This window comes from Heteronotia binoei, chromosome 1, assembly GCF_032191835.1.
Source record: "Heteronotia binoei isolate CCM8104 ecotype False Entrance Well chromosome 1, APGP_CSIRO_Hbin_v1, whole genome shotgun sequence".
In the NCBI taxonomy this organism is placed as follows: Eukaryota; Metazoa; Chordata; class Lepidosauria; order Squamata; family Gekkonidae; genus Heteronotia; species Heteronotia binoei.
In genome coordinates, this window is record NC_083223.1 from 222,196,724 (window position 1) to 222,220,087 (window position 23,364).

Genomic DNA, 23,364 nt, shown 5'->3' on the forward strand with positions numbered 1-23,364 from the left:
CGCCCCAGAACCACTAATTTTGGAAGACCTGAGTCAGATTGAGGTGACAAAAGAGGAAGTCCTACAACTGATAAACAAATTAAAAACTAATAAGTCACCGGGTCCGGATGGCATACATCTGAGAGTTCTGCAAAAACTCAAAGTTGAACTTGTGGATCTTCTGACAAAAATCTGTAATCTTTCATTGGGGCCAAGAATCCCAACTACAAATACAAGTTGATGGGGTGTGAATTGGCAGAGACTGACCAAGAGAGATCTTGGGGTAGTGGTAGATAACTCACTGAAAATGTCAAGACAGTGTGCGTTTGCAATAAAAAAGGCCAAGAATGCAGAATAAGAATGCCAACTTTGGGATGAAACTGGGTGGGGGGGTTGGTACCCACTGGAAATGTGGATGTTTGGAGAAGACTATATGTGTGATTGTTCTTGCAAAATGTTAAGGAAAGGGTTAATATGAAAATCTAGGAATTTAAGGAAGTGTGAACTACTGAGTTGTTTTCAGTGCTGACAGATTTCAGCTTCCCCGCCCTTAGTGTTACCAACCTACAATAAATGACTCAGTGATGTGTGGAAGATTTGCACTTCAACTGGTATGCACTGCATGTTGGACTAGCAGGCTAGGTTTTGAACACAAAGTTGGAGAAGCAGGACTGAATGTCCCTCTGTGAACAAAATCCTGGTTTTACAACCTATCGGCAGTTTAACAAAGGCTGACTGGAAATTGAACCTATCAGCAATTTAAACAATCAACAGTTTCATGTTGTCAGAAGTGAGCCATGGATGTTTCTAATCCCATGGATAGAAATTTTTTAGTTACTCCTGCCATTTCCATAAAAGGCAAAATACAGCTCTATGACACCTTGTTACAATAAGCTTCAGTAGCTACACTCCATAAGTTTTACTGCAACAGACTAACATAGCTTTCCCTTTAAACATCTACCTGATCATGATAGGATTTGCTTCCCAAAAGGCAGTCCATTCCTCAGCATCCTGTCCATATCAACTCCAGAAGTGTATATAAAAGTGTACCCAAACTTAACCTGTACAACGAGGGGGGTCTATTTCATAGGGCTCTAACAAGATTATTTGTGTTTGTACAGCAACCTTGGGAGGAAAGATCTATGATAGATGGATAAAATACACAAATAGTTCTACTGGATTTAGCCAATGATCCATGAAGTACAACAGATTCTCTCCCATTATGGACACCTTCAGATATTAGAAATCACTGGGTATTTTCTGAGACCTTCATGGATGATAGCTCCAGAAAGTGAGTATAAATGGGCAGTCTTTGCAGTGGAGGACGGTAAGTAGTGGACTGCCGCAGGGCTCAGTACTGGGTCCCATGCTCTTTAACTTGTTCATTAATTTTTTTTCCGTTTAAAACAATTTTATTGGTAACATATGGTAATAAATCTATATCTTACATCTTTTTTTAAAAAAAGCTTCTTTTATCTATCCCATATACTACTTTCTACCCACCCCTCTCCCCGTTACTTGACCCCCGCTGGTGTTATTTACTTAAAATGCAAATATTTAAAGGTACCCTTAACTATTAAAACAAAAATTTATATTCTTTTTAAAACTTAATCATTATCAAAGATTGTCCAATGTCCTTTTATTTTCCATTCTTTTTCTACATATCTTCTTTAACTTGTTCATTAATGATCTGGAGTTGGGAGTAAGCAGTGAAGTGGCCAAGTTTGCAGATGACACAAAATTGTTCAGGGTGGTGAGAACCAGAGAGGAGTGTGCCTGTGAGGCACTCCAAAGGGATCTGTTGAGGCTGGGTAAGTGGGCGTCAACGTGGCAGATGAGGTTCAATGTGGCCAAGTGCAAAATAATGCACATTGGGGCCAAGAATTCCAGCTACAAATACAAGTTGATGGGTTGTGAACTGGCAGAGACTGACCAAGAGAGAGATCTTGGGGTCGTGGTAGATAACGCACTGAAAATGTCAAAACAGTGTGCGTTTGCAATAAAAAAGGCCAACGCCATACCAGGAATTATTAGGAAGGGAATTGAAAACAAATCAGCCAGTATCATAATACTCCTGTATAAATCGATGGTGCGGTCTCATTTGGAATACTGTGTACAATTTTGGTCACCTTATAGCATTGGGAAAAGTGCAGAAAAGGGCAACTAGAATGATTAAAGGTTTGGAACACTTTCCCTATGAAGAAAGGTTAAAACGCTTGGGGCTCTTTAGCTTGGAGAAATGTCGACTACGGGGCGACATGATAGAGGTTTACAAGATTATGCATGGGATGGAGAAAGTAGAGAAAGAAGTACTTTTCTCCCTTTCTCACAATACAAGAACTTGTGGGCATTCAATGAAATCGCTGAGCAGTCAGGTTAAAACGGATAGGAAGTACTTCTTCACCCAAAGGGTGATGAACATGTGGAATTCACTGCCACAGGAGGTGGCGGCTACAAGCATAGCCAGCTTCAAGAGGGGGTTAGATAAAAATATGGAGCAGAGGTCCATCAGTGGCTATTAGCCACAGTGTGTGTGTGTGTATATTTTGGCCACTGTGTGACACAGAGTGTTGGGCTGGATGGACCATTGGCCTGATCCAACATGGCTTCTCTTATGTTCTTATGTTCTCCATGGTTACTGAAGTATTACAAAATATAGTGATGGTTTAGATGACTTTTAAAGGGTATTAGAGAAATTCATGGAAGAAAGGCCTACCAACAGCTATTAGAAAAAGGAACTTTCATGTTTAGAAACATTATGCCACTAAACATCATCTATGAGGGGGGGAGGGACAGGGAGAAGAGTTTGTGGGCTTCCAGGGCACCTGGTTGGTTACTGAAGAAAGTAAGAGGCTGAACACAATGGTCCTTGGTCCTATCCAGCAGAGTTCTTCTCATGTTTATAGGACCTCTACATTCAGATGCAGTATATTTATAAATTACCAGGATATAAGCAACCTAAAAACAGACAGACAACTGTCTGGCCACTCTGGCAGATCCAGCCAGACATATCTTTGTTCTGATCCAAAAAGGCAATTTTTATGATGTTTTTTATAGCCTCTGGAACCAAAGCAGATCTTCATCCCACAGAGCACTTTAGTTTTAACCAGGATGAATTCTAAACCAGAGCTAATATATGGACAACTTTGTAGAGAAGGGACAGGAAGTGATTTAGGAGGATAAGTCATACGATCATGTGGAACTGAGTAACTGGACCTCAAGATACGATGTCTGAAACAGGAAAGCATCTTCAGCAGATATAGCAATGGACAATAATATAAAGCATGTAGCATAACTAATGCTCTAAAATGCCCTTTTGGGTTGGAGGCATGTGGGTTAGCAAAACTTAGCTAGTAAAGACATCACCATTGTAGATTGGAAGAGTTCCACAGAGTTACATCTCTGTGTTCTAAAAACAGTCTCATGTGGGGGGAATGCATGCTTCTCCAAATAAAAAATTACTTTGAATATCTTTAAAATATAAAACACCTTTAACAGAAGAGCACTGAATAATGTTACATGAAACTAAGCAGCAAGAGCCCTCCCTTAACTGCTCATGGGAGTGTGGGTAAGACAAGGGTCAGGAAGAACAGTCAGCATTCTATGCAGAGAACATTACAAGCCATTCTAGGTTGAAGAGATCCTGTTGTAAGGATATAAAATAAAGAGTCTGTCCACAGTTACCAGTTTTAAAAACAATTACTCTGTACATGTAATAGCTGCATAACAAACAAACTAAAAGATATTGCTTTTATTACATCAGAAATTAAGTAGCGGAAAAAAGCTTTATGTGCCTACCTGTTATGTATCTGTTACTAACTAAACCTATGGCCACGTGAAAAAATTGGTACAGTGATTTTCTAGCAAACAAGGAGATACAGGTGTTTTGCCCCTTTTGTTAGGGTTCAGAGTTGCATCTTGGTAACTGTAGTAGGATGCGTCACCTTTGGTGAAGGCACAAAAACCTCTCTCCCCCCCAAAAAACAGAACTCCCCTGTTGTCTTAAAGGAAAGGGAACAAGAAAATGACTTTTTACACAACATATAAGGTTCTATTCAATTACCAGTGTGCTTGAAAAGGGGACAGAGGTGTACCAAAGAAGGGGGAAGAATAACTCCTCCCACTGTTTCCGACCATATGGGATTATTCCTCAGGAACAACTGTATCTTATTAGTATGAAATATAGTTAATGGTGCAATAAAATGCACATATATTTATTAAATTATTAATCCCTCTACATTTCACATTAGAGGATAAACACAACAGAATTGCTGGAACAAACATCTGTGTTTTTCTACTGAACCACTGGCTTTTTGCCTGCTTTTTTCTTGGTGACTGGTACAGATCTTTTGTTTTTCTCTTAATTATGAATCAACAGAACCAGCAGTCTGACAATGGAACTGATTACTAAACTGTGGAGGGGGAGGCAGTGTCTCCCTCGCTGGGTATCTTCAAGCAGAGGCTAGACAGACATCTATCAGAAATACTCCAACATCAGATTTCCTGTATTATGCCCCTTCCCACATGATTCTCAAACTACTTGCTGTGTCCTATCCATAAGAAAGTTTACAAATGAGCAAAAGAAAGAGGAAATGTGGTATAGAAATCACAAAATTATGCCCCTCAATACTGACAACCCTTAGCTAGCAGATGAGGCAGCAGACAGTCTAGGCAGTACACAGAGCTAAGAGGAATCTCTTCTTAAATCACTCAGATATGTGGATTCCAAAGGAAGTTGCAGAGTTGCAGGACTCAAGTCTGTGAGGCTTAACATTGAAATAACCCAAGGATAACCATGCTGGATTAAATCAAGGGATCATCTTGTTTCCAATACTGACCAGCCACATACTTCCAAAAAAACCCACAAAAAGAGTCTGAAAGCAACCTCCCTCCCTCGTTGGTGCCCAGTATTCAGAGGCAGACTCCCTCTGAACTTACAGATTCGTTATAGTTGTCCAGCCAAACCGAGCAGCAAGAGCGCCAGACAGGCAGAGTCCTCCCAACCCTCCACAATCCCAACTTTTCCCACTGATCTTTCCCCCCTCAGAGAACCCAGGAACAGCAAAGGGCACATGGACCAGCCAGAGGAAGGGGCGGCGCCTCGGAAAGGAACACGTGAAGAACCAGGGGCCGTAGCCGGACGTGAGTTCTACCTGTTGTTCACGCGCTTTCAGACTCATCCCCTCAAGGCAACGCTCAGGTCCTTGGGCTCCTTCCACACACTAAGCCTGTAGGCCACGCCGCCACAGCTCCTTCCGGTTTCTTAGCAACGAGCGCGGACTGAGAAGGAGTCACAAAGGGCGGGGCACGCAAGTCCGGAAGCACTGTTACGTCCTGCACAGAATGATGTATGCGCATGCGTGCTAGCTCTGGAAGCTTGTACCAGTGCCTGCCTGCCTGCCCGTTCCTCCTTGTCTATCCCCCCGTGTACAAAATAAATTAACTGCGAAGAAACAAGCCAGAGCGTTTTAAGGGTTTTATTTACAAGCAAAGGGAGAGCCCGCCCCCCATAAGAACCCCTCTGCAGCACCCCCTGCAGGCTGCTTCTCTTCAAAGATTGACACACCTTGGGCATCGTCTGCCCGCAGCCAGCGTTAAGACTCAAAGCAGGAATGGGACCCTAGCAATATGAGGTATATTGGTATTTCTTTATGGTATTTTGCCACCTTCTCGCATTCGTTTGCAACTGTATTTGGCAACACTTTTGATCATGCCACTGAAATCAGTGCGACGGTGTGGACATACACAGCTGGCTCTGGAACTTTCTCAGACGCGTGGTAGGGTCAAGAGAACATGACCTCTGGAGGGGCACCTGCAGGAAGAAAGAAGGTACAGGAGCTGGTTAGAACACAGGGGCAATCTCCGCATCGTTGTAATCGAGTTCTTCATACAGCTCTTGTTAACTAGCCTTTAAAAAATTAGCCCTGAGTGGGCGCCGTTGCCATGAACTCTTTTAAGCACTACATCATCTCCACTCTCCTCGTTTGATGATCCTGACGTCCCTCCGGACCCACAGAGATTCATAGACTTAGCATCACCAACAATGAACTGTTTTTAAATTGTATTTTGAGAAATTATGGGAGCAAGCTAAAGCAGGTCTAAAAAGGTAAAGGTAGTCTCCTATGTAAGCAGCAGTCATTTCTGACTCTGGGGTGATGTTGCTTTCACAGCGTTTTCACAGCAGACATTTTACGGGGTGGTTTGCCATTGCCTTCCCCAGTCATCTACACTTTCCCCAACAACTCTTCAGGGGAGCAGTTTTTATGAAGGGGATAGTAGTATACTTGACTGGTTCAAGAGGATGCTTTTGTAAGGGTATAGGATTGTACTCTATTATACTGCTTATTGTATGTATTATCCTGCTTTTGCTGGCTTGGCCTCTATATTTCTATTTAGATTTTTTTGGCATTGTTTGTGTATGTTATAGTGGTCAGAGAGCTCCAATTTTGATCAGAGATCAAGGAGGGTAACTGCCATTTCTGTGTCCCTCCCCCCATTAGTCTTGGAAAGAAAAATACACATACCTGCCTGTATCCCCCCACCCCCACTTTCAAGTTCCATGTTGTAAAATTATTTCCACCCTCACTTAGTTTGCATCAGGTTTCAGCATACCCTCTGTGTTGTTTCTTTTGCTGTTTTACTTCAAAGTATCTGTGGGTGGGCACTCCATTTCTTTAACTGAGCAACAAGGTGCTCAAGCAGCATTCCCCAAGCTGGTGTTAGTTCCAAAAATTGGGAGCGGGGAGAGGGGATACATGCAGGCATCTGTATTTTTACCTTTGTGGGGTTACTAGCACAGGAGATGGGAAGGGAATACAAAAAACCATGCAATCACCCTCTTTGGCTTCTGATTCAAATTGGAGTCCTCTGTAACAAATGTTTTAAATGGAGATCTGGATCATGGGTCCCCCATATAATGTTTGCTTTGACCCAGAGTACCACCTGTATGAGTGTGTTTTTGTTGAGAAGCCTGAAGGATTATAGAGAACCTGAGAATATTCCTTTGCTTTCTTTTCTGATATCCTCTGACTCTTTAAATTGCATACATTTTAAAGGATTTTTTGGTATGCATACTCACTGACTTCACCCTGTATAAAGGCTGAGAGATCAGGATGAGAAAGAGCTATGCACAAATGTGCAATCCAATTTCCAGTTCAGTCCCACTGATGCATTTGCCCTATTTTACGTGAAGATTGTAGGCTATTGTAATAATGCAGAAGTTAAGAGACTAGCTGTCATATACCACCTATTTTTGAAGAGAGTGTTGTACATGTGGTGACTGATATGCAAGTTATGGAGTCTCAGTGTCCATCCAAACATCTAGAAAGCAGCAGGGGAAGGATGTAGAGATCAGGAGAAGTCCTCCTTGGTCTGTCAGTTCTCACCTGCACTCTTTTCCCCCAACCATTCTTTAAGCATCCAGCAGAGACCTAAGTTTCCTAACATTTGTCCCCACCAATGTCCAGCTTGGGTCCTGGAGGCATGGACCACACCATGTTCCTTTCCTCCAAACTCAGTGTTTTCATCCCCAGAACTGGTGGTAGTGAATTTAAATTCTCTGGGCAAAGAGAATGCCTGATCGGTGACAATTTGAAGGGAGCTTTCATCTGCTGAGGCAGTAAACCTGAATAATGCCGGGAGGTAACAGAAGTCAGGGCCTTGTTTTTTGCTCTCCAGGGCATTGGTTGACGACTGTGTGAAATACGCTGGACCTGGACTAGATGGGCTGCTGGTGTGATCCAGCAGGGCTCTTCTTATGTTCTTATGAGGAACTGGCCTAGATTTTGGATCCCTCCTTATAGCATAGAAATTTAGTCCAAACCCTTCTTACCTTGGTGAAATGTAGTATGAAATCCTGCATCCCATTGAGAGTCAGGCACACAGGAGTCGGTTGATGCAGAGGAAGACAAGGGCTGCAGGAAAAGGCATGGGTTGATGCAAGGGGATGTTTCTGTTAGGGATGTCTGGAGTAAAGAAAGTTGGGATTCAGAGTCTGATACGTGGAAGTTGTTTGCTGTTCCTAGCTCAGAAGTGGACAGGTTCAAGTTTCCATTGTCCAGGAGGTTGTTTAGGATAGTTGTGATGATTTCTTCATCCATGGAGAATTCTTCTGTGATATCTAGAGCTGTGTTAGTCTGAAAGTTCTCAGGAGGCTGAGAAGGCCACAGGGCAATGTTGGGAGGAATCTCCAGGGGTATCTGCTTTGTGTACTGAGAAAAGATTTCAGCCAGGGAGTGGATTTGATCAGCCAGCACACTGTCTGGGTTAGAGCCTGTATCCATTGCTGGGAACATTTCTGTTGATGGGGGTACAGGAGAGAAGTCTGCAGACGGGCTGCTGGCAGGAGAAAATGTACTTTCTAGGGAGCAGAGAGTACAAGGGCTCAAGGAGGGCAGTCTCTTGGATCTGTCTGTGTAGGAGAGATTCTTGTGGCAGTCAGCAGGGAAAAGAGAAAATCTAGTTTCTTGAGGGGTCTGCGTGATGGCTGAATTGGGGATAGGAAAAGTGGTTGGAAATGGAGGCTGTGAGGGAGCTGGGAGCATCTTCTTGGCGCAGGCACCAAGAATCTGGCAGCAATTATGCTGGAGTGTCCCATTCCTGGGCATCATTGACGCTTGAGGGAAAACACTAATTGCATTTGACTGTGTCTGTGGTTCTGTTTCTCTGGTACACTGTCTCAGAGTAGCTGAGGGGAAAGTTGCAGACTGTGACTTTTGGCTCTGGATATGCAAGGCTTCTTCCTCACTGTGGATTGGAACAAACATTGGAAGTCAGTTTAACAAAGAATACTTCAATTTTTGTTTAGACTGGACTGCATTACTTGTGAGTGTTCTGAATAAAGGACAGAAGGCAGAACAAACTAATGTACATTTTGGGCATTGTGGGGTTTACAGTCTATCTGTAGACATAGCAGATGAAAAACAAGCAAGCTACCATGATGAGCCATTGCTAGTAAGAACAGAGAATACTGACCTTGTGGGTCTGACTCAAAACAAAGGCAGCTTTAGCAACAATTGAAGCACAATTTGTGAGGATGGCCTTAAACTGCTTTTAAATTGAACTATCATGGCTTCCCAAGGAATCCTGAGAGCTATAATTTTGTCTGTGCAATGTGATTTTTCTGTTAAAGGTCCATTTAGGTCTGAGATCTGATGAGATTAGGCTAGCCTGAGCCATCCAGGTTTGGGCCCATGGAAGTTGGTTGTTTCATATTTAACACACATCTCCAAGAAAACATGGGTTAAATTGCACTATTATCACTTACAAGTCTCACTTGAAAGAGATATATAGGCAGGGGGAAATTTTGTCCTTAATAACCAAATAGGAGAAGATTTCAACATCAGAACTCCCATCTAGTCAGCCACAACTCCATCAATAAGTGTTGTGTATGTACTACTATGCCCTAGTTCTTGTATGATCTAATAAATAAATTATCCTCCAACCTCTGACCCACCTCTCTGGTTTTTTTAACATTGGCAGTATTGCGACTAATAAAAATGGTCCTTTGTAGGACTATTGCCAGCTTTGGTTAGGAAATACCAGGAGATTTCGGGGGGTAGGACCTGAGAAGGATGGGGTTTGGGAGGGGGGGACTTAAGTGCAGTACAGTGCCATAGAATCCACCTTCCAAAGCAGCCATTTTCTCCAGGTGAACTGATCTCAGTTGCCTGGAGACTAGTTGTAATAGTGGGAGGTTGGCAGTGTTAGTCCCTTGGGTTTGCCCCTATGCCGAAGAGGGCCAAAAGAACTTATTTATATAGAGTTGCCAATTTCTGTCACAGAGCATATGATTTTCACAAATTCATGACAAAGAGATGTTCTATTGTTATGCCTTACAGTGTTGTGATTTGGAGAAGAATCTGCACTTGCTCTACTTCTTCCTGTGGCAGAGCTTTAATAAAAATAGTGTTAGATCCTGCTGACCTAATCTCCTTCTCAAGGTCTTCTACTAGGCCTGCATTCCATATCGTATGTATAATTTTAAACCCCCACTTCTCTTGCCTCCCCTGCTTTTTTCCATCTGCCCCCTCTCCTGCCAGTTATGCAGCACAGCTAGAATCTTGCTCATTATCATAGGTGACAAAAAAGGAACAAATGGTGGGATCAGAAAGGATCAGGTGGGAGAAACTGCAGCTGATTTTTCTCTGACTGCCCTTGAGAATTTAAAGCTACACACATTTCTACAGCTCCAAGGATTGAATACTTGACCTGTGGCCTTTTGAACCTCTTTCTTCTTGCTCTTACCAAACAGACTACATAGAACAGACTCAAGCATAACCTACATAGGGAATGCCAAGACTGGGGGTTCTACCTGAGCATATGGTTGGTGCAAGTGACCAGTTCTCCTGTTTGTCCATTCTCCCTCGAGGCCATGATTTGCACCCAAGCCCAGCTCAGGTCTTTGCAGAGCATACGGACTACAACAGGCTGATTGCATTGTTCAGCATCATACACTGAAATTACAAAAATGATACATTTATTTATTTAGTACTGTTATTTATTTAGATGCTGCCTGTTCAGAGTCCTGCTCCAGGTGGCTTACAGTTAAAAACCACAGTGTAAACTCATTAAAACACAAGTCATTAGTCATCAGCATCATATCCATAAAACAGAAGCAGACTGTTGAAAATCTGGTAAGATAAAACCCCTAACTGAAAGCCTGGGTAAAAAGATGTGTTTAGCCTGGGACCTAAAAGAAAGTACAGAAAGGTGCCAGGTGGGCTTGATGGGGGATATTTCAGATGCCACCAGAGGAAATGTCCTGTCTGTCATCACCCACCTCACCTCTGAAATTAATGACACAGAAAGCAGGAATGGCCCAACAACTACATCATCTAACACAGGAAATTCAACTAAATACAGGCAAACAGAAGACCTGGAAAAATAGAACCCAAACAGCATTAAAAAATCAGGCCTGCTTTGAGACCAGAGAAAGCCCAACAGTGCATCTTTAGCCCGATGTACTGAAGGTCAGCTCAAACAATCAGTCTTCATAACATTTACAAAACATGCTCAGGCTTCAATTTGAATGCATTTTTAATAATAACAGTATTTATATGAAGCTTTCCCTAAGTACTCAAAGCATTTACATACATTATCTCAGTGTTCTTAACATTGCTTTGATAGGGCAGGTCATGCAGCATTATCCTCATAAATCCTCAGTCTTATAAAATGAGGCTGAGCAGTATTGGCTTGCCTAAGAGTTTGTAGCAGAGCAGAAATTTGACCCAAAGATTTCTAGCTCCATTATGCTATAGTGTATGCATTTATACCATGCCAATGGTCTGTTGGATGCTGTTCAAGGAATGCAGAAATGTTGCAGATCTCTTACAGTCTTTATTAGATGTATGAGGCTGGTGTGGAGAGAGGCTTTCATGGAGGATAAAGTCTATCAGTGGCTACTAGTTACACTAATTTAAGGGAGCCACACATTCAGAAGTAGTGAACCTCTGAATCCCAGAGCCAGGAGGCAACATCAGGGGAAGGTCATAGCCTATATGCCCTGTTCTTGGTTCTCCACAGTGATTGTGAGATGGGATGCTGGACTAGATCAGCCACTGGTCTGATCCAACAGGGCTGTTACTTACTTTAAAAAAAAAATCAAGGACTGCTAAATAAGGGAATAAGGAAAGTGGCAGCTAGTGCAATTATTATTTGGTGACTGAAGAAAATACCTTGCTTAGCAGCTTAGTTTTATGTAACAATATTAATCTATATAATTTTAAGGCACCTCACATATGTTAGCTAAATAATCTGTACAAGAACCAGCTGTTTCCTGTGGGAGGAGGTGGCTAGACTGAGACAAGAGAAATGGACTCTTTAAACCCTTCACTATATCTATTCCTGCCATGGTATAATTGTCTGATCTTCCCTGAACCTTTGCATCTAATGAAACATGCTCCCTCCTGCCCTTTCTCTGTTCAAGGGACAGCTCTCACCCAGAGCCTTGTGTAACTCTGCAGCATTGCAGACATCTTCAGGATGCAAGAGGCTGTACCAAGGCTGGTTAATCAGTTCTTCTTTGTGATAACCAAGATGGTAAATAACACTGAGGAAAGAAAAAGCATAAAGGAGATGGTAATGGAGTGGGGAAGTGCAACATATGTGCAGCAATTGCATATTCCTTGCAAATAAAAAACATCCAGAATAATGTTGCCAACTTATTTAGAGTTTCTTTTCCTGTGCATTTAACAGCGATTCAGTTCTCAAATACTAGTAATCCTTTCACATGATGGAGATGAGCACCATCAGCTGCTAGTATCTGTATGTAAAGCTGCCATTAAACACAGGCGCATGCTGATTTTCATGTTTGGTCAATTGGCACCTGTATCCATAGTTACCCTCTTAATCGCCTAAGCAGCAAGTGTCTCTAACCTTTCAGTAACCTCTGCAATCTTCATATCCAGTGTGTGCAGACTCTGGAATGACAACTTCTGAGAAGTATGTTCTCCATCTTCAGGCAAATGCGCAACCAGTGTGCAAAAAGCAACAAAAGTCAAAATGGGAGAAGAGGAAGTCAATGCCGGGTGAAGTGAAAGAAATCTTCCCCTCAAGGCCACACAACAGCTCCCTCTGTATCTTGCCCGCAAGGCTCTTGAGGTACGCATTTCAGTGATGACCTCAATTTCTGCAACAATGTTAAAACAAGTAGAATGTTTATATTTTAGAGCTAGATCATGTGGTCCACTTTGGGACATGCTCCAATGAAATGTCTTTCACAGTAATAGGGATACTTTGTTTCATTTATTGACAGGTATATCCATACAGCTCCCAGACTATTAGACAATACAAATGCAAAATTATATAAAATACAGGATTTTAAGATAAAATAAAAAACCAAACTCTTAAAATAAAATACAAAACCAAAAAGTCCTTACAGTCTCCAAAATTACACTAACAAATAAACAACAAAGCTAAAATTAGACATCATTTTATAGTGAAATAAAAGGTTAGTGTTCTAGAGTAATAAATCAGCCTGGGTTTAAGTAACTATCTCAAAGCCATAGGGCACAGTGTAGGGATATATTTTGACCCGCATTGGACCCAAGTTTAAATCCCTGTTATCTAATGAACTTCTTATGTAGCCTTTGATAAGTAATCAGATAAAGTTTTAATTTTTTTCTCAGTACAGATATAAATCTTTACATTGGACAATGGGTGCTTTTACATGGCGACTGTTTGCAAGTGGATTCTTCTGTTCTTACACAGTCAAAATCCAGTTGCGAAGCACATTATTTGGTGTGTGTGAACACACCCAGTGTGTGTATTTTTTGTAATGTTTGAATGATAGGGGAGAAATGAAACAGGCCATTACTAATCAGGCACAGAAAAACTACCAACTACTAAAGACCAAAATTTAAAAGCAGTATCTCTGAGAACAATAAATGAAACCCATGTGTGTATTTGAACAATTGTACAAAGTCTAAGGTCAATAAATAAGAATGAACATCATGATATTAAGTGTAAGTGGTACATGTATAAGTGAGTAAGACAGCAATTCTCAGCTGGTCTAATCAGAATCCTAGTCAGGCCTGTTGAGTAGGGCTTACTCACAGGAAATGATCCTATGCTTGTCTGATTCTTGTCTGGGAGAACTGGGTTTGATTCCCCACTCCTCCACTTGCAGCTGCTGGAATGGCCTTGGGTTAGCCATAGCTATCGCAGGAGTTGTCCTTGAAAGGGCAGCTGCTGTGAGAGCCCACTCAGCCCCACCCATCTCACAGGGTGTCCGTTGTGGGGGGAGAAGATATAGGAGATTGTAAGCCACTCTGAGTCTCTGATTCAGAGGGAAGGACAGGGTATAAATCTGCAGTCGTCTTAATAATAATAGTAATAATAATAGTAATAATGAAAGTTTAAATCAAGGGTGGGAAGGTATTGACTGGATATTAGGAAAACATTTTTTTACAGTAAGAGTTGTTCAACAATGGAATCAGCTACTGAGGGAGGTGGTAAGCTCCCTTTCACTGGCAGTCTTTAAGCAGTGGCTGGACAAACACTTGTCAGGGACGCTCTAGACCAGTGATTCCCAACCTGTTTGGCACCAGGGACCAGTTTCATGGAAGACAGTTTTTCCCGGACTGGTGTGTGTGTGTGGGTACAGGGGTTTTTGCTGCCCCAGGCTGACAATCGCCCCCCCACACCCCATCCCTGCCCCCCCATGGGGATCTTTAAATGGGGGGGGGGTCCTTTTGCATGCCAAGCAGATGCTCTACCACTGAGCAATGGTCTCTGCCCTGGTCAAAATAATATTACTGATACATTATTGCCTGAAAGCTAGCCCAAATCTTTTTTGAACAATTGTTCCTCTAGGATGGCTTTACTCTCCTTTCTTGACTCTGATTCCATGTTCCCTTTACTAATCCAACTTAACCCCTTTTTGAAAATCCAACTTTTTGCAAAATAAAAGTTGCATTCAGATTGTTGACCTAGATTGAGAGTTCAGAACTGCCTCCTTCAAACTTTTGTTATCCCTTATTGTAAGTTAGCATAAGTTATTTCTTAAAAAGAAAACAAGAAACTGCTTGAGGCAAAGGATTAACACTTTGTGAGCAGGAATTTTGGCTGTGCTTAAGAGAAAAACAATGCTAGAAGGTATTTACAACGTCTTTGAAGGTTTTGCTTTTTACATTTTTTGTACATAAAGCTTCAGCCGTCATGTTGTGCAAAATGTTGAAGAGGTTTCTTTATTGCCCTGGTTGCAGTTGGAATTTCCGCTCTACAGAAATCATGGAAATACTGATATATCCCCATCACTACTACTAGGGTAGCCAACTGGGCTGGAGAAGAAACTTCTGTCCCTTTATTAAAGGTAATAGAGGTGGTGTAAAGTATGGAAATAGCAGCTGAAGCTTTTCATGGAATGGAGGTAAAGAACATCACTTGGTAAAGAACAGCCCATTAAGCTTCTGTTAAAGGGACAGGATATTTTTCTTCAGGTCCCGTGGCAACCATGTTCATTGCCTTACCAGTGCCTGGATGCTGCTGAGCAAAGCAGAGCTTCTCCTTCATGGTCCCACTTCCAGTGCTGCTCAAAAGATCAAAGACGGAGTCACCATGGGCTAAGAGTTCTACCTGGGAAAAGAGTACAAACAAATATTTTGCTTCATTTTCTGAATGGTGAATTGTTTAGCATGTTGACATTGCATTTTAAAATTGCAATCATGACAGCTAGAAAAGTATTTTAAGGGAAAACCTGGGAGACTCTGAGTTCTAACAAAAGCTTAGCACAGGGGTATCAAATTGCGGCCCAAGGACTGAATCAGGCCCCCAAAGGGCTCCTATCAAGCCTGCGAGCAACTCACTGTTGTCTGCTTCTTTCTCCTTTTGTTGCTTCCTTCTTCATCACAAGTTTGCTCAATCGCACAGGAGATACAGAGCAAAGCTCCTTCCTTGGGGAGGAAGTGGGGGAAGGAGAGCTAGCTTTGCCAGGCTCTCTCAGTTGCACAGCAGGGCTACTGAGCCAAGCCTCTCTTCCTTCTGTTGGCTGAAGCTCAACAAGCCAGTGAGGTGGATTAGGCTGAGTGTGTATATTTGTCTGTGTCCTTTATAAAGTTTATATCTCCTCTACCTGGCATTATATTTTATGACACACATGGCCTGGCTCGACAAGGTGAAGATCCGGCCCTCAAATGAGTTTGACACCCTTGCTTTAGTGGTTATCAGTTGTCTTCCCTATTTCAGTCATATATCTTAGTGGGAGGGAAGGCAACCTGGTAGACCCCAATCTTGTCAGATCTCAGAACCTACACAAGGGTCAGGACTCGGATGGAGACCAGCAAGGAAGACTCTGCAGCCGAAGGCATGGGCAAACCATCTCTGCCTCTCACTTGCCTTGAAAGACCCTTGCTGGAGTCACCATAGGTTGATTGTGACTTGGCAACAATTATGAAAGTATATAGCATAGTATTTTTTATGTCATCTGTTCTCATAAGTAGTGCATTGCATTGCATAGATTTTGGGGGCAGAAGCCATTATTGAGCTGTAGAAAACATTATCTGCATGTAGTTTCAACCACTAGAATCCCTGGTTAGAAACAAATAGGGTTGGGAAACTCCTCAAAGATGAATTTGGGGAAAAGCTAATATACCAACCCCTGTTTTGGATCATATGCTATGTGTGTTCTGTAGTGCTCAAGGAGCAAAAGTATCTTCCCATTGAAATCTTGAAGATTTCCATGGTTCCACCCAAGTCCTGCCCTAAGTGACTGATGAACCCCGGAAACAATGTGAAGAGTGAGGAAAAGGTAAAAATTACTCTCTTTTCCTTCTTCTCTACAACTCTCCCCCTCCCTGTAATTAGGTGTTAACACCATAGTTCTGGCTACATGAACCAATGGTCGGTGTTGCTATAACATAGCTTCATCATATTTCTGATGTGTCTAAACTTGAAGTGCATGATGCAGGTAACAGGACAAACGTAGTTGCTTCACGTCTATTAATATCCTGTGCTTACCACAGAGAAACCAAGGAAATTGGACACATTCTCAGAGATGTAAGCCAATTTGCCATTTCCAGTGAGAGCTAGGATGAACCCTGGGAGAGAAAAGAGCAATTCTGGGTCTACTATTGCATCAGCAGCAAGGGCTCCTACTGCAGAAATAGGTGAACCTGAGGAAACAAGAACATAGCAGCGTGGTTTCATTTATAGTTCATTGTATGTGGAACAGAAGAAGAGCACCCAGTCAGTGATGAGATACAACATGCTGAGGGAAGCTCTATGCTTTATGTAACTCTGACCATCACTGTGGATACACAGCTATTATACCATTTGCCCCTGCAGGAAAACATAAAGTATGCATGAACTTGGGAATCCTGATTTTGTATGAGGGCTCTCCTATGATGTGTGTGGTGGTGGTGGGGAAGTATACTGTGCACATGGGTATGTTGTCTGCACTTTATAGGTTTGCTGCCCAGAACATCAGCTTAAAACAGTATGCCTACAGGAATTACGTCTGCTGCATAAAGTGTGGAACTGTCCTGGTTAAAGACCAGTCAAACGGGATTGCAGAATGAAATGATTTTTTAAAATATATATATATATATTCCTTTAAAACAAGTGAAAAAAGAATAAGGGAAAACATCTAAAATCCAGCAACTAACTAAAGTTAAAGAAGAAATAAATACAACAAGTAGAGAAAAAAATGGTGGCGGGTTTACACAGAAATTTCTGTAAACAGTTTCCAAATATCTAAACATGTCCATGCACAGTTGCTGTCTATATGTCATGTGTTCTAATACTGATAGCATTCTAAGGTCCATTGATATACCAGAACTGGGCTTTTATCTTTCCAATGTTGTAATAAGTCTTTTAGCTGTAGTAAAGGCACAGAGTGTCCATTTAGTCAACAAGCTAACTGACCATCTGTTCACTTCCAAGAAATGGGCAGATAATTTAAATACATATAAGCATCCTCAAAAATCAATGAACGTTCTAACAGAAAATGTATATGGGTAATCAAGAATTATCTTGTTAAAAATTAACATAATCATATGCATTACATTTCTAGGAATCAGTATTCCAATAAGTAAGGACATGTAGACACCAACAAAAATATCCACAGGCAAATATACTCTGTGATTTATTTATTCCCAGTGGCAATAATTGCACAATTAATTGATGGTGTGTGAACTGGCAGAGACAGACCAAGAGAGAGAGATCTTGGGGTCGTGGTAGATAACTCACTGAAAATGTCAAGACAGTGTGCAATTACAATAAAAAAGGCCAACACCATGCTGGGAATTATTAGGAAGGGAACTGAAAACAAATCAGCCAGTATCATAATGCCCCTGTATAAATCGATGGTGCGGTCTCATTTGGAATACTGTGTACAATTCTGGTCACCGCACTTCAAAAAGGATATTATAGCATTTGAAAAAGTGCAGAAAAGGGCAACTAGAACGATTAAAGGTTTGGAACATTTTCCCTATGAAGAAAGGTTAAAACGCTTGGGGCTCTTTAGCTTGGAGAAACGTCGACTGCGGGGTGACATGATAGAGGTTTACAAGATTATGCATGGGATGGAGAAAGTAGAGAAAGAAGTACTTTTCTCCCTTTCTCACAATACAAGAACTCGTGGGCATTCAATGAAATTGCTGAGCAGTCGGGTTAAAACAGATAAAAGGAAGTACTTCTTCACCCAAAGGGTGATTAACATGTGGAATTCACTGCCAGAGGAAGTGGTGGCAGCTACAAGCATAGCCAGCTTCAAGAGGGGATTGGATAATAATAGGGAGCAGAGGTCCATCCGTGGCTATTAGCCACAGTTTATTACTGGAACTGTCTGGGGCAGTGATGTTCTGTATTCTTGGTGCTGGGGGGGGGCAAAGTGGAAGGGCTTCTAGACCCACTTGTGAACCTCCTGATGGCACTTGGGGTTGTTGTTGTGGGGTTTTTTGACCACTGTGACACAGAGTGTTGAACTGGATGGGCCATTGGCCTGATCCAACATGGCTTCTCTTATATTCTTATGAATATCCAGACAAATCTCCAAAGGTATTAATAATTTGTATTCATTAATGCAGGGATGGAAGACAGAGATTCTTCAATAAATAATAAAAGAACATCTGAGTAAAGAATTATTTTAAACTTTAAGGAGTTATGTACAAAACCATGAATATTATTATAACACTATAAACGCCACATTTATCCAGGTATTGGTTCCTGGTTTCCATTTCTAAAGTAAACACTTGTTGGGTTTGTCTTACAAGCAGGTAAGCATGTACATGCAAGGCATACATGAATTCACTTGTGCATGTGAACAAACTGGTTCAGGATCTTTTAATGAGGTTTTAAAATGGTCTACGGAAGATGAAGTAGTGAAATCTCAAATGATTAAGTGGGCAATTAATGTAAATAAAGAAATACAGATGGAAACTTGAGAATATTTGTGGAAGAACTCTATGAAGCTTTCGACGTGTCATAGTATTAAAGAGAACTGTTTTAAAATGATGTATAGATGGTATATGACTCCTAAGAAATTGGCAAAGATTAATAATAAGATGCCAGACAGATGTTGGAAATGTAAAAAACATGAAGGTTTTCTACCATATGTGGTGGACTTGTGAAACAGCAAAAAAGTATTGGCAGATGATTCAACAAGAAATTTCTAGGATCTTGGGATATGAATTTAAGAAAGTTGCAGAGACTTTTCTGTGGGGATTACAAATGGAAAAATTTCCAAAAGAAGATAGAACTATAATTTGGTACTTGCTTTCAGCTGCTAGGACATTATATGCGCAGTTGTGGAAGCAAGAAAAAATACCAGAGAAATGGGATTGGATTGTAAAAGTTATGACATGAAGTGAAATGGACAAATTAACAAGAATTTTAAGAGACTATAATTTAGAAGTTTTTAAGATGGAATGGGAAAAGTTCAGAAGATATGTAGAAAAAGAGTGGAAAATAAAAGGACATTGGACAATTTTTGATAATGATTAAGTCTTAGAAAGAAAGAAGAATATTAATTTTTGTTTTTAGTAGTTAAGGGTACCTTTAAACATTAGTACTTTAAGTAAATAACACCGGCGGGGGTCAAGTAACGGGGGGAGGGGTGGGTAGAAAGTAATATATGGGATAGATAAAAGAAATTAATGATGCAAGAAATATAATTTGTTACCATATGTTACCAAATAAAATTGTTTTAACACAAAAAAGGATCTTTTAATGAGGCTTATGGTGAGGTGGGAATTTGAATCCAGGTCCTCCTGATCCTAGTCCAGCACTCTAACACCGTACTAGGTCTCAGGACCATGGTCCCAATTCAATTCAATTGCTATTTGCAGAAATGTTAAAGCACAAGAAAGCCAAACATGGATATCCAATGTCTTGTCTGAATAACTCTTGTATAAGGACTTGCTGCTTCTACTTATTATGGGGGAAGAACATGAGCCAGTACAAACAAGGAGAGCTGGATTGAGATAGAAGTATGCCATGTTAGAGATAAATTATATTTGTCTGGAAATTGCTTGTTTTTCCAATGTTGTGGGGAAGTGTTTAAAAATGGTTTGGTGCTGTGCTGATTTCAACTAGCAGTTTGGCAAAAAACAAACAACTTTTGGAGTAAGAGAAAAGGAATTTCTCCCTTCATTCCCTCTTCTTTATCATTTTCTTATCTAAATTGGATTGCGAGCTATTGAAAATACACCCACCTACTCATAAGCTGTTTCTATATAGTCTTATTGCCCATTGTGATCCCAAGTCCAAATTCACCAAATACCCCTGATTGCACTGACTCAGTTAATCTTTCCAGCCTACTACTTTTTTTATTTTCAGTAATCAAAGCTATTATGGCAAATTCCTCTCTCTGCAGAGTCTGTTGTGGTGAGGTTGATTTAGGTCTTAGTGTTTTTTGTCAGATGAGTGCCTCCCTCTACATTACAGATTAAAAGAGTACAACGTATTTCAGGCAACATGCTGCTCAGAACAGAACATGCCCTTTTGGGCACGTAATTATGGAACAGTGGTACCAAGGTCATTGCTTCTTTCCATTTATAATGTAGCAATAAGAACACTGCAAAAATATTGTAGCTTTAGTGTGTGCTAGCTCTAGCACTGATCCTCAGGTGAGATATGATTAAAAGTAAAAGGAAAGAAAGGGAAATGTCGTCAGGTGAAAGACACCTTTGGGGGAAGAGACTGTGAAAGATAATGTGCTTGGATTGATCATGCCAGCTGTCTCACACAGTACGGCTGCTCTTTATGCCTGGTCTATGCCCCCTTTCATCAGAAGTAAGAACCAGTTCAAACATGCCAGGAAGTGGACTCATACCACTGTGAACATGGGGGGAGGGGAACACTAGCTTGAAAACATCCTCATATTATAACCTCCCACCATGTAGAAAGTTTAAACTCTGAAGCAAAGGCTAGGGAATCTCCCTCATGCACATCTACAGACCCTAAAATTGGGTATCTGAAAGGTTAATTGGAACAGCTGTAGGAAAAGGTTTTGCTTTTACCTGGAGGGAAAAGCTGAGTTTCTCGCATGTAGAGGCAGACCAGAGCCATGGTGTGAAGATAAGAGAGGCGTTCCTTTTCGTGCTCTGAGATGGGCAGCAGAGAGCGTAGTTTCTGCAGCTCAGCATTGATCTGATCCCGGCGAGCCTTAGAAGCACCTTTAGTTGACCTGCATGGACCAAGAGTTTGGAGATTTGAGTCAGCTGCTCATTGTATTATTATAATTATTATTTAATTTATTTATTTGATTTATAACCTGCCCTCCCCGCCAAGGCAGGCTTAGGGTGGCTGTGGCACAGTGCTTTGGGAAGGGTTATGGTAACTAGATCCAGAACAGCAGGATCTGGCACTGCAAGCCGTGGCAGGATGGCTTAGACTGAGTTGACTGAAGCTGAATCCGATGAAGCTGAATCGGACGAAGACAGAGGTCCTTTGCCCGAGTCACAGCAGTCTGGGCAGGGAAATTCCCTTACTGATTGCCAGGTCCCCCTGGCCACCAGCAAGGGATGGCGGATAGAGAATTTATGAGGTCCTATGAGATGGCAGTCAAGGCCGTAAAGACGACATAGTTTGCGGCTAAGATTGCGTGGCATTGGGGGAGAGCTGTCTCAGAGGCACCCACTTAACTGTGGGGTGCCTCAGGGGGGGCAGTTCTCTCTCCAATGTTATTTAACATCTATATGCACCCCCTTGCCCAGATTGCCCGGGGACATGGGCTGGGTTGTCACCAGTATGCTGATGACACCCAGCTCTATCTATTGATGGGAGGCCGGGCCACCGACGCCCCTGTAGATCTGGACCGGGCATTGCAAGCCATTGCTGATTGGATCAAGCTGAGCGGGTTGAAATTGAACCCAGCGAAGACAGAGGTCCTTTGCCTAGGCCGCAGAGCCCTGGGAGGAGGGATTCCCCTTCCAGCTTTTGACGGGACGCCACTGGTACCAGTGCGTGAAGTCAGGAGCTTGGGAGTGCTTCTGGAGTCTTCCTTGACAATGGAGGCCCAGATAGCGCCCACTGCCAAATCTGCCTTTTTTCATCTTAGACGGGCGAGGCAGCTGGCCCCCTTCTTGGAGCGAGGCGACCTGGCAACAGTGATTCATGCGACGGTCACCTCAAGATTGGACTACTATAATGCCCTCTACATGGGGCTGCCCCTGTACCGAACGCGGAAACTGCAGCTAGTGCAGAACGCAGCAGCCAGGCTACTAGTGGGACCTCAGTGGGAACACGTGCGGCCTAGGCTGCGGGAACTGCACTGGCTGCCAATTGTATACCGGGTTTGTTACAAGGTGCTGGTTATCACCTATAAAGCCCTATATGGCCGAGGACCTGCCTACCTCAGGGACCGCCTCTCTCCATATGTTCCCCAGAGAGCACTGCGTTCCAGCTCACAAAATCTTTTGGAAATCCCTGGACCTAAGGAGGCCAAACTTAAAACAACTAGGGAGCTGGCCTTCTCTATAAAAGCGCCCCAATGGTGGAATCAGCTGCCGGAGGAGGTGCGGGCCCTACGGGATCTCAACCAGTTCCGTAGGGCCTGCAAAACTGCCCTCTTCCAAGAAGCCTTTAAGATGTAACCAGAATGAATATTACGCTGCCTGGATAAATAGAGACTGTAGCACCACTGTATTGTTTTAGCTTATTCTTAAAATTAATTTATATTTTGTATTTATATTGTTGATTGATTTTATCTGTTATTGTCATACCATGATACTGTATCATGTTCTGTAAGCCGCCCTGAGCCTGTCTCGGCGGGGAGAGCGGGGTATAAATAAAAACTTATTATTATTATTATTATTATAGTTGCCAACTCTGGATGGGAAACTCCTGGAGATTTGGGGGTTGAGCCTGAGGAAGACGGAGTTCATTGGAGTACAATACCATAGAGTCCACCTTCTGTAGAAGGGGTGACCAAACTGTGGGTCAGGTGTCACATGCAGCTCTTTCACATTCACACACATTGTGTGACTCTTGAACCCTGCCCTAGAGAAAGTATTTGGAGTTTGGAGAAAGTATTTGTCTCTAAATCCTTTCATCAAACCAGCTGGTGTGGGGGTTTGGAGAATGCATTTAAAGTTGCTTTCTTTCCATGTCTCCCTCCCTCCTCCCCATCTTCCTTCCTTCCTTTCTCCCTCCCTTCTCTCACTTTCAAATATATTTTCAGGAAACAAACAGTTCCAGTTGTGCCAGCAGCTCAAGGCTGTTTTTATTCTTGCCTCGCTCTCTCTCTCTCTCAATATATATAATTGCACAGTGAACCAGACAGGGGTGTGGTTGGCATCTTGGGATCTGGCAAGCCAGAGCAAATCCAGCCACATTCCTGTCTGGAGGCTCTCAAGCATTTGACATTTATTCTATGTGACTCTTATGTTAAGCAGGTTTAGCTACCCCTGCTCTAGTCTATAGCATCTAGTGTCTCCAGGGGAACTG

At 42.1% G+C, this 23,364-nt stretch overlaps 2 protein-coding genes across 3 annotated transcripts in view; both read right to left on the reverse strand.

Moving 5' to 3' along the window:
* RRP36 (ribosomal RNA processing 36) overlaps positions 1–5,481 on the reverse strand; it is a 70,420-nt gene extending 64,939 nt beyond the window's left edge. Inside the window, exon 1 of one of the 2 annotated variants that reach the window (XM_060248078.1) lies at positions 5,133–5,481. The gene's annotated coding sequence lies outside the window, so the exon portion shown is untranslated. Of the gene's footprint in view, positions 1–5,121 lie in introns of both variants that reach the window. The other variant, XM_060248070.1, reaches the window with a different exon arrangement.
* A 2,268-nt stretch (positions 5,482–7,749) lies between these two features.
* Positions 7,750–16,612, reverse strand: LOC132587373 (neuronal PAS domain-containing protein 4-like). The gene is made up of 6 exons (XM_060259652.1): positions 16,435–16,612; positions 14,949–15,054; positions 12,355–12,607; positions 11,919–12,028; positions 10,292–10,433; positions 7,750–8,724 (listed from the first exon to the last, which is right to left on the reverse strand). Exons 2-6 carry the CDS (start codon positions 14,989–14,991, stop codon positions 7,791–7,793), a joined length of 1,482 nt encoding a protein of 493 aa, XP_060115635.1. The 5' UTR covers positions 14,992–15,054; positions 16,435–16,612; the 3' UTR covers positions 7,750–7,790.
* Between the last annotated feature and the right edge of the window lie 6,752 nt (positions 16,613–23,364).